The following is a 12,186-nucleotide window of genomic DNA, read 5'->3' as shown; positions in this document are numbered from 1 at the left end:
AACTTCCAGGATCGTCTCCAGTAGTATTTGTACCTGTTTCAGCTGCATCCTCTACCCAGCTGGCCCCCATTTTTCCTTGAACTGGATGACGCAGGAGCTCTGCCTGCTGCCGGGAGTGAAAGGTGAAGAACTGGTTTCCCAGCTCCAGCTGAGGCTCTTGGTCCACTCCAAGCCTCTCACCAAATCCAAGCCAGTGACAGGAGAATGAAGGAGAAACCTGCCTGCAACACCCACCCTCCAGAGAGATTAATACACTTCTGGGCCAGGAGCCACAACCACATCATTCTGAGATTACTGCGGTCCCCCCACATCTCACACACCCTAAAGGAATTTCAAGTTACAGAGAACCACCAGCATACTGAGAGCTGACCCTAGAACTTTGGCAGGCTGGAGAGGGGAAAAGGAAGGAGAACCTATGTCTTTTCTAGGCCAGCATTTTACTATTTCCTCTCTCCCTGGCCTCTGTTCACCTGGTGGTCTCAGTTGCATCTTCACTGCCCAGCTGACAGTGAATGTGTTTCCTGCACAGCACTTCAGGGGTGGGTGGGGAGGTTGTGAAGACAATTGCTTGCCAAAGCTGGATAAACGCACACTGTCAATTGACTTCTTGGAAGGATGCATAGATTGGAAGTTCATGTATATCACAAGTGTTTGTGGAGTTATTGGCACATGCCAGGCAGAGTTCCTGAGCCAGGAGCTGGAGAAAAAAGGATGAATTAGTCAAGGCCCTTGCTCTCGGGGTTTACATTCTAGTTTTCTGTTGCCTGACAGTCTATAGACAAGAAAGGGTATCTATCCGGTGCTGGCAGAAGGCTGGGCGGAGACTTCAGTGCTGGCTGTATACTGCTGGGGGTCGGTGAACGACCCCTCCCGCTCCGGGAAAGTCCCGGTCGCCCGCTCCTCGGAAGCCCTTCGTGTGAGGCCCCCCCTTCCGTGTTCCTCGCGGAGTTCCGGGCTGCAGCAGCCCGCTCTTGGCTCCAGCGCTCGCCCCGGAGGTGCTGGCGTAGCGACAGACGAAGAAGGCAGGCGGCGGGGCGGGCCCGACTCGGGCAGGCTGGATGAGCGCGGGCCTCGGCAGGACCGGGGAGGCGAGCCCCGCCCCCAGCGCGCCTGGGGCCCGGTGCGCACGCGCAGCGGGCCGCGCTCCCTGGCGGCACCGCCCACCACCGGGACGTCGGCGGCGCGCGACGTAGTTCGCAGGATAAATGCGGTGGCGCCGGCGGTAGGAGCGCTTCGGCCCGGGCGCTTGGGTGTTCGGACGTTTGGCGGAGTTGCGGCCCGTGCCTGAGCCGGCCTCGCTTCTCGCTGTGCCATGGCGGACGAGGGGAAGTCCTACAACGGTCAGTGCTGGTCGTCAGGGCGGGGAGCGAGGCGATCGGGGCCCGGTGGGCGGTGCCGCTCTAGGCCGCAGCCCCGCGGCGGGAGGCCCGGAGGCCCGGAGGCCCGGGAGGCCGCGGGAGGGGCGGCGGCGCGGGCCGGGGGCGAGGCCGCCTGCGGGTCGGGCCGCACTCGAGGCGGGGCGCCGGACGTGTTGACGCGGGAATCGTAGCGTTGCGAGGAGCTTCGGCCTGGAGCTGGCGGCCTGGCGGGCGGTGGCGAGGCTCCTTTGAACTTTGTGGGTGGTGGATGCCTGTCACTTGGATTTGGCGCCCGGACTCTTCCTTTGATATGAGTCAGTGCCCTGTTCGTCGGCTCCCTGTGTCCTATTTTCCGCCGCGTCCAGTCTCTCGTCCCGCGTCCCCTGCGGCCTTGGCTTCGGCTTTAATATTTTAGACTTCCACACCAATTTGCTGTGCTAGCCCGAACACTACGCAAGGTTTTAGTCCGGAGGAGTGGTGAGGAGGAGCACATGACAGCCGAGGGTTGAGTCCGGAGTGGTCTTCACCGAGCTTGAGGGAATTCCACTCCCAGGCCTCATTTCTATCTCCGTGGGAGGTGGTGACAGTACTTACTTCCTAAGTTTGTCCTTCTGTTTAATGAGATCACTCGTATCAAGTGCCTGGGGCATAGTGCCTGGCACTGAAGAAAGTTCTCAGTGTTTGCTGTGCCTTCTATTCAGTTGTGGTGTTTTGGGTCTTTTTGCCCCCCCCCCCCCCCCCCGTCATTTCTTAAGGTTCATTGTTTGCAGAACACTAGGCATGAGGCGTTTTGGGAGTCAGAGACTTTTTTGTAAGATGCTATTACACCCCAGGATTCAGGGGAGCAGTCCAGGACCCTTGGCTAAGCTCCCTAGTTGCCACTAGAACCTGAATCTTAGGAGTTGTCTCCTAAGTTAAAAAGCATTTTTCACCAAGGAAATAAACAGCTCATTCCCAAAAGTTCAGAGTGGCAGTTTGAGAACAAGAATTTTAAAGAAGCTCTTAATTTTATTTGTAACTGACACTTGTACTCTGTGCAAGGGAAGCTTTGTTTACTGAGAGCTGATGTAATCGTTGTGATTGGTTGATTTAGGAGATGTTGAGAGAGGTCACCATCCAAGTTTTGAGAAGGCTTAAATAGATTTGGGAAACTAAGAGCAAGCAGATTTCAGGTGACTTTTCAGGGGTCTAGTTCCACACTGGGTCCATATTCTACTCACACTTCCACATTGCTTCTCCTGGTCTGTAAGTTCCAGTTCCTGAGTCCTTTTTCTAAAGCCCTGCCCTGTCTTCCAGTGATGTTTCGCTCCTGCTGCCATGCCACAGAGAGGGTTCTCCTCTCACCAGACAGAAGTTTGCATGGAGGTGGGCTCTGTAGTTGGTGTGTATCTCATTTGATAGCACAGGCTGCTTCCTACTGTGATTCCCACAGCAGGGTAGCTGGACTGACAGCATATTTTCTAATGGATGTCCTTTTTTAACCCCAGAGCATGATGACCGTGTTAGTTTCCCTCAAAGAAGAAAGAAAGGCCGGGGTCCTTTCCGGTGGAAGTATGGCGAGGGGAACCGTAGGTCTGGAAGAGGAGGTTCTGGCATTCGGTCTTCCCGCCTGGAGGAAGATGACAGAGATGTGGCAATGAGTGATGCCCAGGATGTTCCCAGAATACGACAGTAAGCGACCGATTGATCTGTCTTGAGAGCTCAAACCAGATTTATTTATATGGCTTTCTGCCGCCCACACCATTTTCCTTCTCACCTGGAAAAGTGAGGGATGTCAGGGCCAGTTTAATGGTTGAATAATTTTAGCTATAATCCTGACAACAGTGTGGGAAGCCTTTGAGAAGACATTCCTAGTGTTTGCGGACATTTTATTCTCTGCTTCCCCACAGCAACCCCTATCCTCCCCGACCCAACCGTCGAGGTGACAGTTGGCATGATCGAGATCGCATTCATGTTACTGTGCGGAGAGACAGAATTCTTCCAGAGAGAGGAGGGGCTGGCACCAGCCAGGATGGGACCTCGAAGAACTGGTTTAAGATTACAGTGAGTGTCTGGGGTGCCTGGGTGGCTCAGTCAGTTTAGTGTCTGTCCTACACTTGATTTCATCTCAGGTCATGATCTCAAGGTCATGAGATCAAGCCCCACCTCACCTCTGTGCTGGGCATGGAGCCAGCTTGAGATTCCTATTCTTTCTCTCCCTCTCCCCTCCCCCCTCCCCCTAAAAAGAGATTACAGTGAGTGTCTGGGGAAGTAGATGGTGCAAGGGAGATAGGGGGCTGGGCTCAGAGTGTAGGTCTTTACTTTTCACACAACAAAATCAATCTTCACTGTTTTCTCCACAGTCAGGTGTCCAGCCTTTCTCCTAGAACACCTAAGAGCAGGTTCAGAAAAGGAGTTAGAGGGGGATAAGCAGGATGAGGGGGATGGGGACACCATCTAAAGGGAAATGTGGGGGGCAGCCTGGGTGGCTCAGTGGTTTAGCGCCGCCTTCAGCCCAGGGTGTGATCCTGGAGACCCGGGATCGAGTCCCACGTCGGCTTCCCTGCATGGAGCCTGCTTCTCCCTCTGCCTGTGTCTCTAATAAATAAGTAAAATATAATAAGTAAATAAGTAAATAAATAAATAAATAAATAAATAGCAAGCAAGCAAGCAAACTGGTTGGGAGGTGGAGTAACCCATCCAAATGTCTCTCTCTGGCTCAGGCCCAGTATGGGGCTTGGGGTCCCTTAAGTTCTCTGAGGGGTGGGCCAGGCCTAAATCATATCTTAGAACTTTTTTTTTTTTTTCATATCTTAGAACTTTTAGAACCAAATAGTTTGGGGAACCTGGGTAGCTCAGTCGGAAGCATCTGCCTTCATCTCAGGTCATGATCCAAGGGTCTTGGGATCAAACCCCAGCAGGGAGCCTGCTTCTCCCTCTCACTCTGCCTGCCACTCCCCCTGATTGAGTGCACGCGTGCGCGCGCGCGCTCTCTCTCTCTCTCTCTCTGTTAAATAAATAAGTACATAAAATCTTAAATTTAAAAAAGGAACCACATAGTTCTATTTTCTTGAAAAATACTAAGTTTAAATGGGCAGAAAGGAAGGTAAGGAATCTGTGTCTGACTTAAGTTAAAAAAAAAAAAACTTTTAACTGGCCCTTCCTTTAGGAAATGTCATGGAAATTGGCAGAAGGTGTGAAAGCAGCACTAGGTTGAGTCTGTTGGTCAGCCTTTATTACATGATATTCCTTCTCTCTCATCTAGATTCCCTATGGGAGAAAATATGACAAGTCATGGCTCCTGAGTGTGATTCAGAGCAAGTGCAGTGTCCCTTTCACCCCCATTGAGGTGAGATAAGGCCCGGGTGGCTGGCTGGGCACCAAGGAAGGTGAGGGGCCAGCTGGACCAGGGGCCCTGGGCTCCCAGTCTCATGCTCTTGTTTCTTCCTCTTTGTGCAGTTTCACTATGAAAACACACGGGCCCAGTTTTTTGTGGAGGATGCCAGTACCGCCTCTGCATTGAAAGCTGTCAACTATAAGATTTTGGATCAGGAAAACCGAAGGGTGTGTGTTAAGGGCCTGGCTTGGCTGGGGTTGGGTCGTGGTCCTGTGGCTTAGGCTTTCTTGGAATTCACCTTGCTCTCTGTGTCTTCCCTGCAGATATCTATCATCATCAACTCCTCTGTCCCACCCCATTCTGTACAGAACGAACTGAAGCCAGAACAAGTAGAGCAACTAAAGGTGAGGCAGGCTCACATCATGTGTCTCCTCTCTAGTTCCACCACTTCTCACATCCACAACCCCTCCGCACAACCCGAGCGACCACTGACCCCTTTTCCTTCCCCTGTAGCTGATCATGAGCAAACGATACGATGGTTCCCAACAAGCACTTGACCTCAAGGGTCTCCGTTCAGACCCAGGTATGACTAGCAGCGGTCATTCTCAGAGAGGTGGAGGCAGAGGGGGTCTGTCGGGCGGGGAAAGTTTGAGAATGGTTTGGTATGAACTCTGATGTGGGAAAGTCCTCTCAGACTTCCTCTCCTTCCTTTATGCTACCTGAAGACTTGGTGGCCCAGAACATCGATGTTGTCCTGAATCGCAGGAGCTGTATGGCGGCTACCCTGCGAATCATTGAGGAGAATATCCCTGAGGTGAGGCTTTTGTCCTGCTTTGAGATGGGAGGAGGCAGAGTGGGACAGGTAGAATGGGGCTAGGAGGCAGATGTGTCTCTGAATCCTTTGTTGGCAGTGCTTCCTCTAATCCTTTCTCTGCCTGTAGCTCTTGTCCTTGAACTTGAGCAACAATAGGCTCTACAGGCTGGATGACATGTCCAGCCTTGTGCAGAAAGCACCCAACCTGAAGATCCTCAACCTCTCCGGAAATGAGGTGAGACCTGAGGGTCTGTCTGTTTATGTTGGGGGGGCGGGGGGTTGAGTAGAGGGTGCAGAGGGCTCGCCTGCTGACAGCAGAAGGCACGGTGTGGGGATCTCACTGGCTCGGCTCCCCTCATTGGGGTCTCCTGCCCACTCTCTCTGCCCTCTTCTCCACAGTTGAAATCTGAGAGGGAGCTGGACAAGGTAAAAGGGCTGAAGCTGGAAGAGCTGTGGCTCGACGGAAACCCACTGTGCGACACCTTCCGAGATCAGTCCACCTACATCAGGTCAGTTGTAGCCTCTGTCTCCCCTCCTGGGGACCTTCACCCCCTGGGAGGCTGAGCTAATGTACCCTGACCAGTGCCCGTCTGCAGGAGATGTGCAGCCCTGAGCTGGAACCACCTGTCCTTTGGGAGGATCACATGCTCCTCCCTTCGTCTGTCTGTGTGTCCCAGTTTGGCCCCGAGGTCTCCTTACCTTCCTTCTCACCTGACTACCTGTTTGCTGTTCTGTGGTCTTTCCTGTTCCCAAACACAGCCTTTTCTAGAGTCTCCCTACTTTCCTGTTCCAGGAAGGGCATCTCCTGCTTTGTGGCATGACCATGGGGTATCTGTCATCTGCCCCATACGTGGAGCTGCCTTATGCAAGAGCCTGCTGTCCCAGGGCTGAGAAAGCCCTTCTGCCCTGGGACTTCCTGTTGATGGGCCTTTCCTTCTTTGTTCTGCGCTAGCCCCTCTTGCCGTTTGGCCAAGAGGGACTCTCTTCTCATGGTCCAGGTGCCCAAGGCCACTGTTGCCTGGGCTTTCTCCCTCGTGCTGAGGTTGAGGCCTCCTCGGAGCTGGTGCCATGCATTCTGTCTCTCTTGCCTGGAGCTGTGTGAGCTGGGCCCTCCCTGGAGAAGAAACCTGGGTTCCCCAAGCTGTGTGAGCAGAGCTGGGGCCCCGCCGGCAGGCGAGGGAAGCCCAAGGCAGGTGCTGGGCGTGGAGGCCACGGGGGCATAGACTGCGGAGGAGACAGAGCACTGACCCTCTTGGGGGCGCTGCCCCGCCCTCACTCGCACACCTCACGTCACCCTGCTTGGCCCCGGAGGATGGCTGGTTAGCCAGAGACGGGTAAGATTCCTCAGGGAAGGAACAACCTAAGACAGGCACAGTCGCAGAGGGGCCATCAGGAGAGAACTTGGGGGCCAACAGAGGTGGGGCACAGACCCTCACCCCCCCAACTCTGCAGGGGCCTGAACCCTCACCCCTCCTGAGGGAGGTCTCCTGCCCCCATGGCTGCTTCACATCCCACGCCCAGCTCAGATTGGGACCCAGGTAGCAGACAGAGACCTGGCCAACAGCAACTGCCCTCCGGCCGCAGCGAGAATTTGTTTCCCGTCTGTACCTTGGACCAGGGAAAGAAGGGGCAGCTGAAGGAAAAGGCTGTGTCGGGTGTCCTCTTTCCTTTTTTCTTCCTTGTTTTTCCTAAGGCCTCCTTGCCTTCTAGTTCTTTGGCCTTTGCTTTCTTTCTTTTTACTCTCTCCCCTCCTCTGTGTCCCCATCTCTCCCTGGCCTTGGCCCCATCCTCCCTTCTCTCTTTCTCTTCTTCTCCTTCTCCATCTTCTTCCTTCACCTCTTCCTGACCCCTACCTTGCTCATCTCCCTGCCCCAACATCCTGTGCCATCCCTGTGGTGTGTTCTGGTCTTGGCTATGGCCAGGCTGGGCAGAACTGATGGATACCTGTTGAGGCAGCGGAGCCCCTGGGCTCCCACCCCATTCCCTCCTCCCGGGGCTGCACAGGTGAGTAGGTGGAAGGTAAGGGGGGCAGGGAGGGGAAGGAGGTCCTGGCTTAAAGCCTGGGCTGGGAGTGCTGCTCTTGTGGCGCTCGGGTCAGGCAGCAGGAAGAGAGTCTGCCTTCAAGGCGGTTGTTTCTGGGTGCCCCGGGTGAAGTGGGGAGTGGGGCCTCTTTCCCCAGAGCTCAGAGGCTGGGGAGGAGTGAGAGGACAAGCAGGACGGGGTGGGTAATCCCTTGGGTGTTGGAGTATTTGCTCCTAGAGCAGCTCAGGAGGCACGGTGGCTCTGAAGCATCACTCACTTCTGTCCCATTTTTGACAGCGCCATTCGAGAACGATTTCCCAAATTATTACGCCTGGTAAGTCCATAACTTTTCCAGTTCTTTTTAATGACCATAGGCTCTCCCTCCCAAAAGGTCTTTGCTCACGTGGGTTTGTATGACCATTAACTTGGAGACCTGGAGCCCTTTGAGAATCTGGCAAAAGCTATAATCCTTAGAAAAAGACCAGTAGGGATCCCTGGGTGGCACAGCGGTTTGGCACCTGCCTTTGGCCCAGGGCGCGATCCTGGAGACCCGGGATTGAATCCCACGTCGGGCTCCTGGTGCATGGAGCCTGCTTCTCCCTCTGCCTATGTCTCTGCCTCTCTCTCTCTCTCTCTCTCTCTCTCTCTCTCTCTCTCTGACTATCATAAAATAAAAATAAATAAATAAAAATTAAAAAAAAAAAAAAAAGACCAGTAGACAAGAGTCACATCTCTTAGGATCCCTGAGCCTTTTCCACGTCTCCTAGACACTTTGATCTCTGACTCCTCATTCCTGGTTCGCCCATCTCATTACCCATCAAGCCTTTTCTCTCTGGTTATGCTGTCAATTTCCACTTTCCCCAGGATGGCCATGAGTTACCCCCGCCAATTGCCTTTGATGTTGAAGCCCCCACGATGTTACCGCCCTGCAAAGTAAGAAGGGGGGATAGAGTTTGAACTTGTGTTGTGTCAGGTAAATAACAGTGACATGGTCCTGATAACCTGTGTGATTCCAGGGAAGCTATTTTGGGACAGAGACCCTGAAGAACCTGGTCCTGCACTTCCTGCAGCAGTGAGTATTGCAGGGCCCCTGAGGCTGGGAGAGGAGGGCTAGCTAGCCCCAGCACAGCTGACTCTCGGGAGCAGTCAGGTTCCCCTCCAGACCACGGGGCTCAGGCTTTCCCTTTTGTTCTCTCCATAGGTACTATGCAGTTTACGACTCTGGAGACCGGCAGCGGCTACTAGATGCCTACCACGATGGGGCCTGCTGCTCCCTCAGTATTCCCTTCACCCCCCAGAACCCTGCCCGGTGAGTATCCCTGCCCAGAGCCTGCCCAGGACCAGCATCTCTCAGCAGCTGCAGGCAAGCGCCTGCCAGCACTCATACTGCTCTGAGCCCTACCTTTCTCCGCTTATTCCTCTAGAAGCAATCTGGCCGAGTACTTCAAGGATAGCAGGAATGTGAAGAAGCTCAAAGACCCGAGTAAGTGTGTGATGTGAAGGGGGCAGGGCAGCATGGGAAGGGGGGCAGGTGGGACTTGGTCACAGGGTCCAGGAGACTGTGGTAGCTGCTAATCTTGAATTCTCCTCTCCCACAGCCCTGCGGTTCCGGCTGCTGAAGCACACACGTCTCAACGTGGTGGCCTTCCTCAATGAGTTGCCCAAAACTCAGCATGACATCAATTCCTTTGTGGTAGACATAAGTGCCCAGACCGTAAGCACCTGTTTCTGCTGCTACAGAAGCCTGAACTGGGTGAAGGGGCAGGTACAAGGCATGGGGACCTCAGGCTCGGGCTGGAGCCTGTGTGCTGACCAGCGCCTCTTCTCTTTCAGAGTACGTTGCTGTGTTTTTCTGTCAACGGGGTCTTCAAAGAAGGTGAGAATCTTTGGAGTTTGGGGTGTGCAGAGTGGGCCCTCCCGCAGCTAGTTTTTTTCTCAGCACTCTCCATTCTCTTCCTTCTCCTTCCTTGAGCTCCTCCTGTTCTGCCCCAGGCCATCTCCATGAGGCCTACCATCTCCACCTGTTTTTTCTGTCTGGGAAATGGGACAAGTCTGAGGATGAGGACACAGACTTTGGGGTCAGGCAGTAGTGAGTTTCTATTCCAGCCTTGGTCCCATGTGGGCAACTTATGTTATCTCTGAGCCTCAAGTTCTTGATTTGTAAAAGAGGGTTAGTGATAGCCATGTCATAGGGTGCTGTGGGGAGTCAGTGAAGTGCCTGACACAGGAGCTGGCTCACTAATACTCCTGGCGGGCTAACTGTGGTGGTGGTTGTCCTCCCTGGCCTCTGACACTCCTCTTCCCCTCTGCTCCCCTGGACGCTCATAATCATCAGTCTAGTCTACTTCAGTTTAGTTGTATCAAGTAAGACCATGATTGGAGAAGCTTTTTGTTAACATGGTGTAGCTGATTCTAAGAGGTCTTTGCCGTTGTTGACATTGCAGTGGATGGAAAGTCTCGGGATTCTTTACGAGCCTTCACCCGGACATTTGTCGCTGTTCCTGCCAGCAATTCAGGGTAAGTGTTTGGCTTTCCACATGGGTTCCCAGTCCCAATCCACAGCCAGCAAATGGGAGTTGGTGGGGGAGGCATAGGGGGAGCCAGTCCTCAGGATGTTTTCAGAATTTCAGAAAGCTGAGGGGGAATCAAGAGGAGGCTGTCACAGTGGTGGTGAGCTTGGCTGTGGAGCCAGATTGTCTGGATTTTTCATCCTGGCAAGTTTCCTCATCTAGAAACTAGTATAAGCTACCTACTAACAACTTCCTTGGTCTGTTGTGAAGATAAATGGGGAGAAGAACTGTCCTGAATTGGAGGAAATGTGTAATTCTAATGTTTGGCAGCTAACCCTATACTCAGGTTCTATGGGAAGGGGCATAAATGATAAAAGGTAATGACCAAGAACAGGGAGGAGGACTTTGGGGATATTGAAAAAATCTGTCAAGTGTGAGAACAGGAATAATTTTGGGAAGATGAGGTTGGCTGGCTGTCCAGCTGTTTAAAGTGCTTTTTGTCCCAAAGACTGTGCATCGTAAATGATGAGCTATTTGTGCGGAATGCCAGCGCTGATGAGATCCAGAGAGCCTTCGCCATGCCTGCACCTACACCTTCCTCCAGTCCAGTGCCCACCCTGTCCCCAGAGCAGCAGGAAATGCTGCAGGCATTCTCTACCCAGTCTGGCATGAACCTTGAATGGTCCCAGAAGTAAGTGCTGGGCATGTGTAAGAATAGGGGTAAATGGAGGTAGGGGTGGGAATGAGTAAGGAGTGCTCCTTGGGGGAATCCCTGGTGGCTCAGTGGTGATCCTGGAGTCCCGGGATAGAGTCCATCCTGCATTGGGCTCCCTGCATGGAGCCTGCTACTACTCCCTCTGCCTGTGTCTCTGCCTCTCTCTCTTTCTCTCTGTGTGTGTTTTTCATGATTAAATAAATCAAATCCTAAAAAAAAAAAAAAAAAAAAAAAAAGTGCTTCTTAAATTTTAAAAGCCAAAATTTATAAATATGGCCCATAAAAAAATTTGGCCTATGCCTACATCAGCATAACAAACGTTTTCTATTTTTTTTAAGATTTTATTTATTTATTCATGAGAGACACACAGAGAGAGGCAGGAGGGAGAAGCAGGCTCCATGCAGGGAGCTAGATGTAGGGGACTCGATCCCAGGTCTCCAGGATCACACCCTGGGCTGAAGGTGGCAGCATTAAGCCACTGAGCAACCCGAGCTGCCCTAGTGTTTTTAATACTGTTCTACAAGTTACTTTTTTTGCTTATCCCATTATTGTCTTTCCCTATCACTATAAAAATTACCTTAGTAATCTTGATCCATTATTTAATACTTCTTTGTAAAAAAAAAAAATAATAATAATAATAATAATAATAATAATACTTCTTTGTATCCAATAGACCAGTGGTAGACATTTGGATTTTTACTAATTTTTCATTTGTAACACATAGTGCAAGAGTGTATATAATTGTTGGCACACATGCTGGGGGTTAATAGGGTGGATTTTGAAGTGGTCAGGGTGAGTGCATTATTCTGGTTCTGATGGGGGGTTCCTGCTCTTCCCCCACTCCAGGTGCCTTCAAGACAACAACTGGGACTACACCAGATCTGCCCAGGCCTTTACTCATCTCAAGGTAAGTTTGGGGACGTCAGTAGCAAAAAGGCGAGGGATCTCTGGGCCTTAAGAGGTCAAGCCAGGGGAGGGAATGGGGGAGAGGGCCTGGATCTGACCTTTTCTTTTTTTCTAAGGCCAAGGGCGAGATCCCAGAAGTGGCGTTTATGAAGTGATCTGTAGTCCTGCCCCAGAAGAAGCTCCCTGTAAAATAGCCCTTGGATATTGATGTCTCCTTGTCATGGCTGTCGTCTCCTCTCTGGCCCCGAGGCCACCCCGTGACTGTGACTCAAGAGGAAGGGCTGCTGGATCCCTCTCCTCACCTGCCTTCTGGAAGACTTCTGGAAGCCTTCCAGAAGATTGAGCCTCACTGGTGCCAGGAAGCCAAAGCTTACTTTGTAGAACTGACACTAAACTCCCCGAAGGACTTAGGTGCTCTGTGTACTTAACCCCCAAACCTGCCCTACTTTTTAAGATAAAGAGTGATATTGTATTTTGTGTCATGCTTGCTACATTGTTTTTGCCTCGCTCTTGCTGAGTACGCGCGCGGGTCTGGGGTGAAGGGC

At 52.4% G+C, this 12,186-nt stretch overlaps 1 protein-coding gene across 1 annotated transcript; it reads left to right on the top strand.

Moving 5' to 3' along the window:
- Nucleotides 1-1,050: 1,050 nt before the first annotated feature.
- Nucleotides 1,051-12,113, top strand: NXF1 (nuclear RNA export factor 1). Its single transcript, XM_026004645.2, has 21 exons — nucleotides 1,051-1,340; nucleotides 2,846-3,029; nucleotides 3,248-3,401; nucleotides 4,603-4,686; nucleotides 4,797-4,901; nucleotides 4,998-5,078; nucleotides 5,188-5,257; nucleotides 5,400-5,488; nucleotides 5,616-5,723; nucleotides 5,888-5,997; nucleotides 7,808-7,844; nucleotides 8,375-8,443; nucleotides 8,527-8,582; nucleotides 8,712-8,819; nucleotides 8,935-8,993; nucleotides 9,109-9,224; nucleotides 9,344-9,386; nucleotides 9,955-10,027; nucleotides 10,529-10,711; nucleotides 11,582-11,642; nucleotides 11,758-12,113. Exons 1-21 carry the CDS (start codon nucleotides 1,313-1,315, stop codon nucleotides 11,794-11,796), a joined length of 1,857 nt encoding a protein of 618 aa, XP_025860430.1. The 5' UTR covers nucleotides 1,051-1,312; the 3' UTR covers nucleotides 11,797-12,113.
- The last annotated feature ends 73 nt before the right edge of the window (nucleotides 12,114-12,186 follow it).

Source organism: Vulpes vulpes, chromosome 5, assembly GCF_048418805.1.
Source record: "Vulpes vulpes isolate BD-2025 chromosome 5, VulVul3, whole genome shotgun sequence".
Lineage (NCBI taxonomy): Eukaryota > Metazoa > Chordata > Mammalia > Carnivora > Canidae > Vulpes > Vulpes vulpes.
Note: the sequence above shows the minus strand (reverse complement) of the source record. Positions and strands in the feature narration are given on the sequence as shown.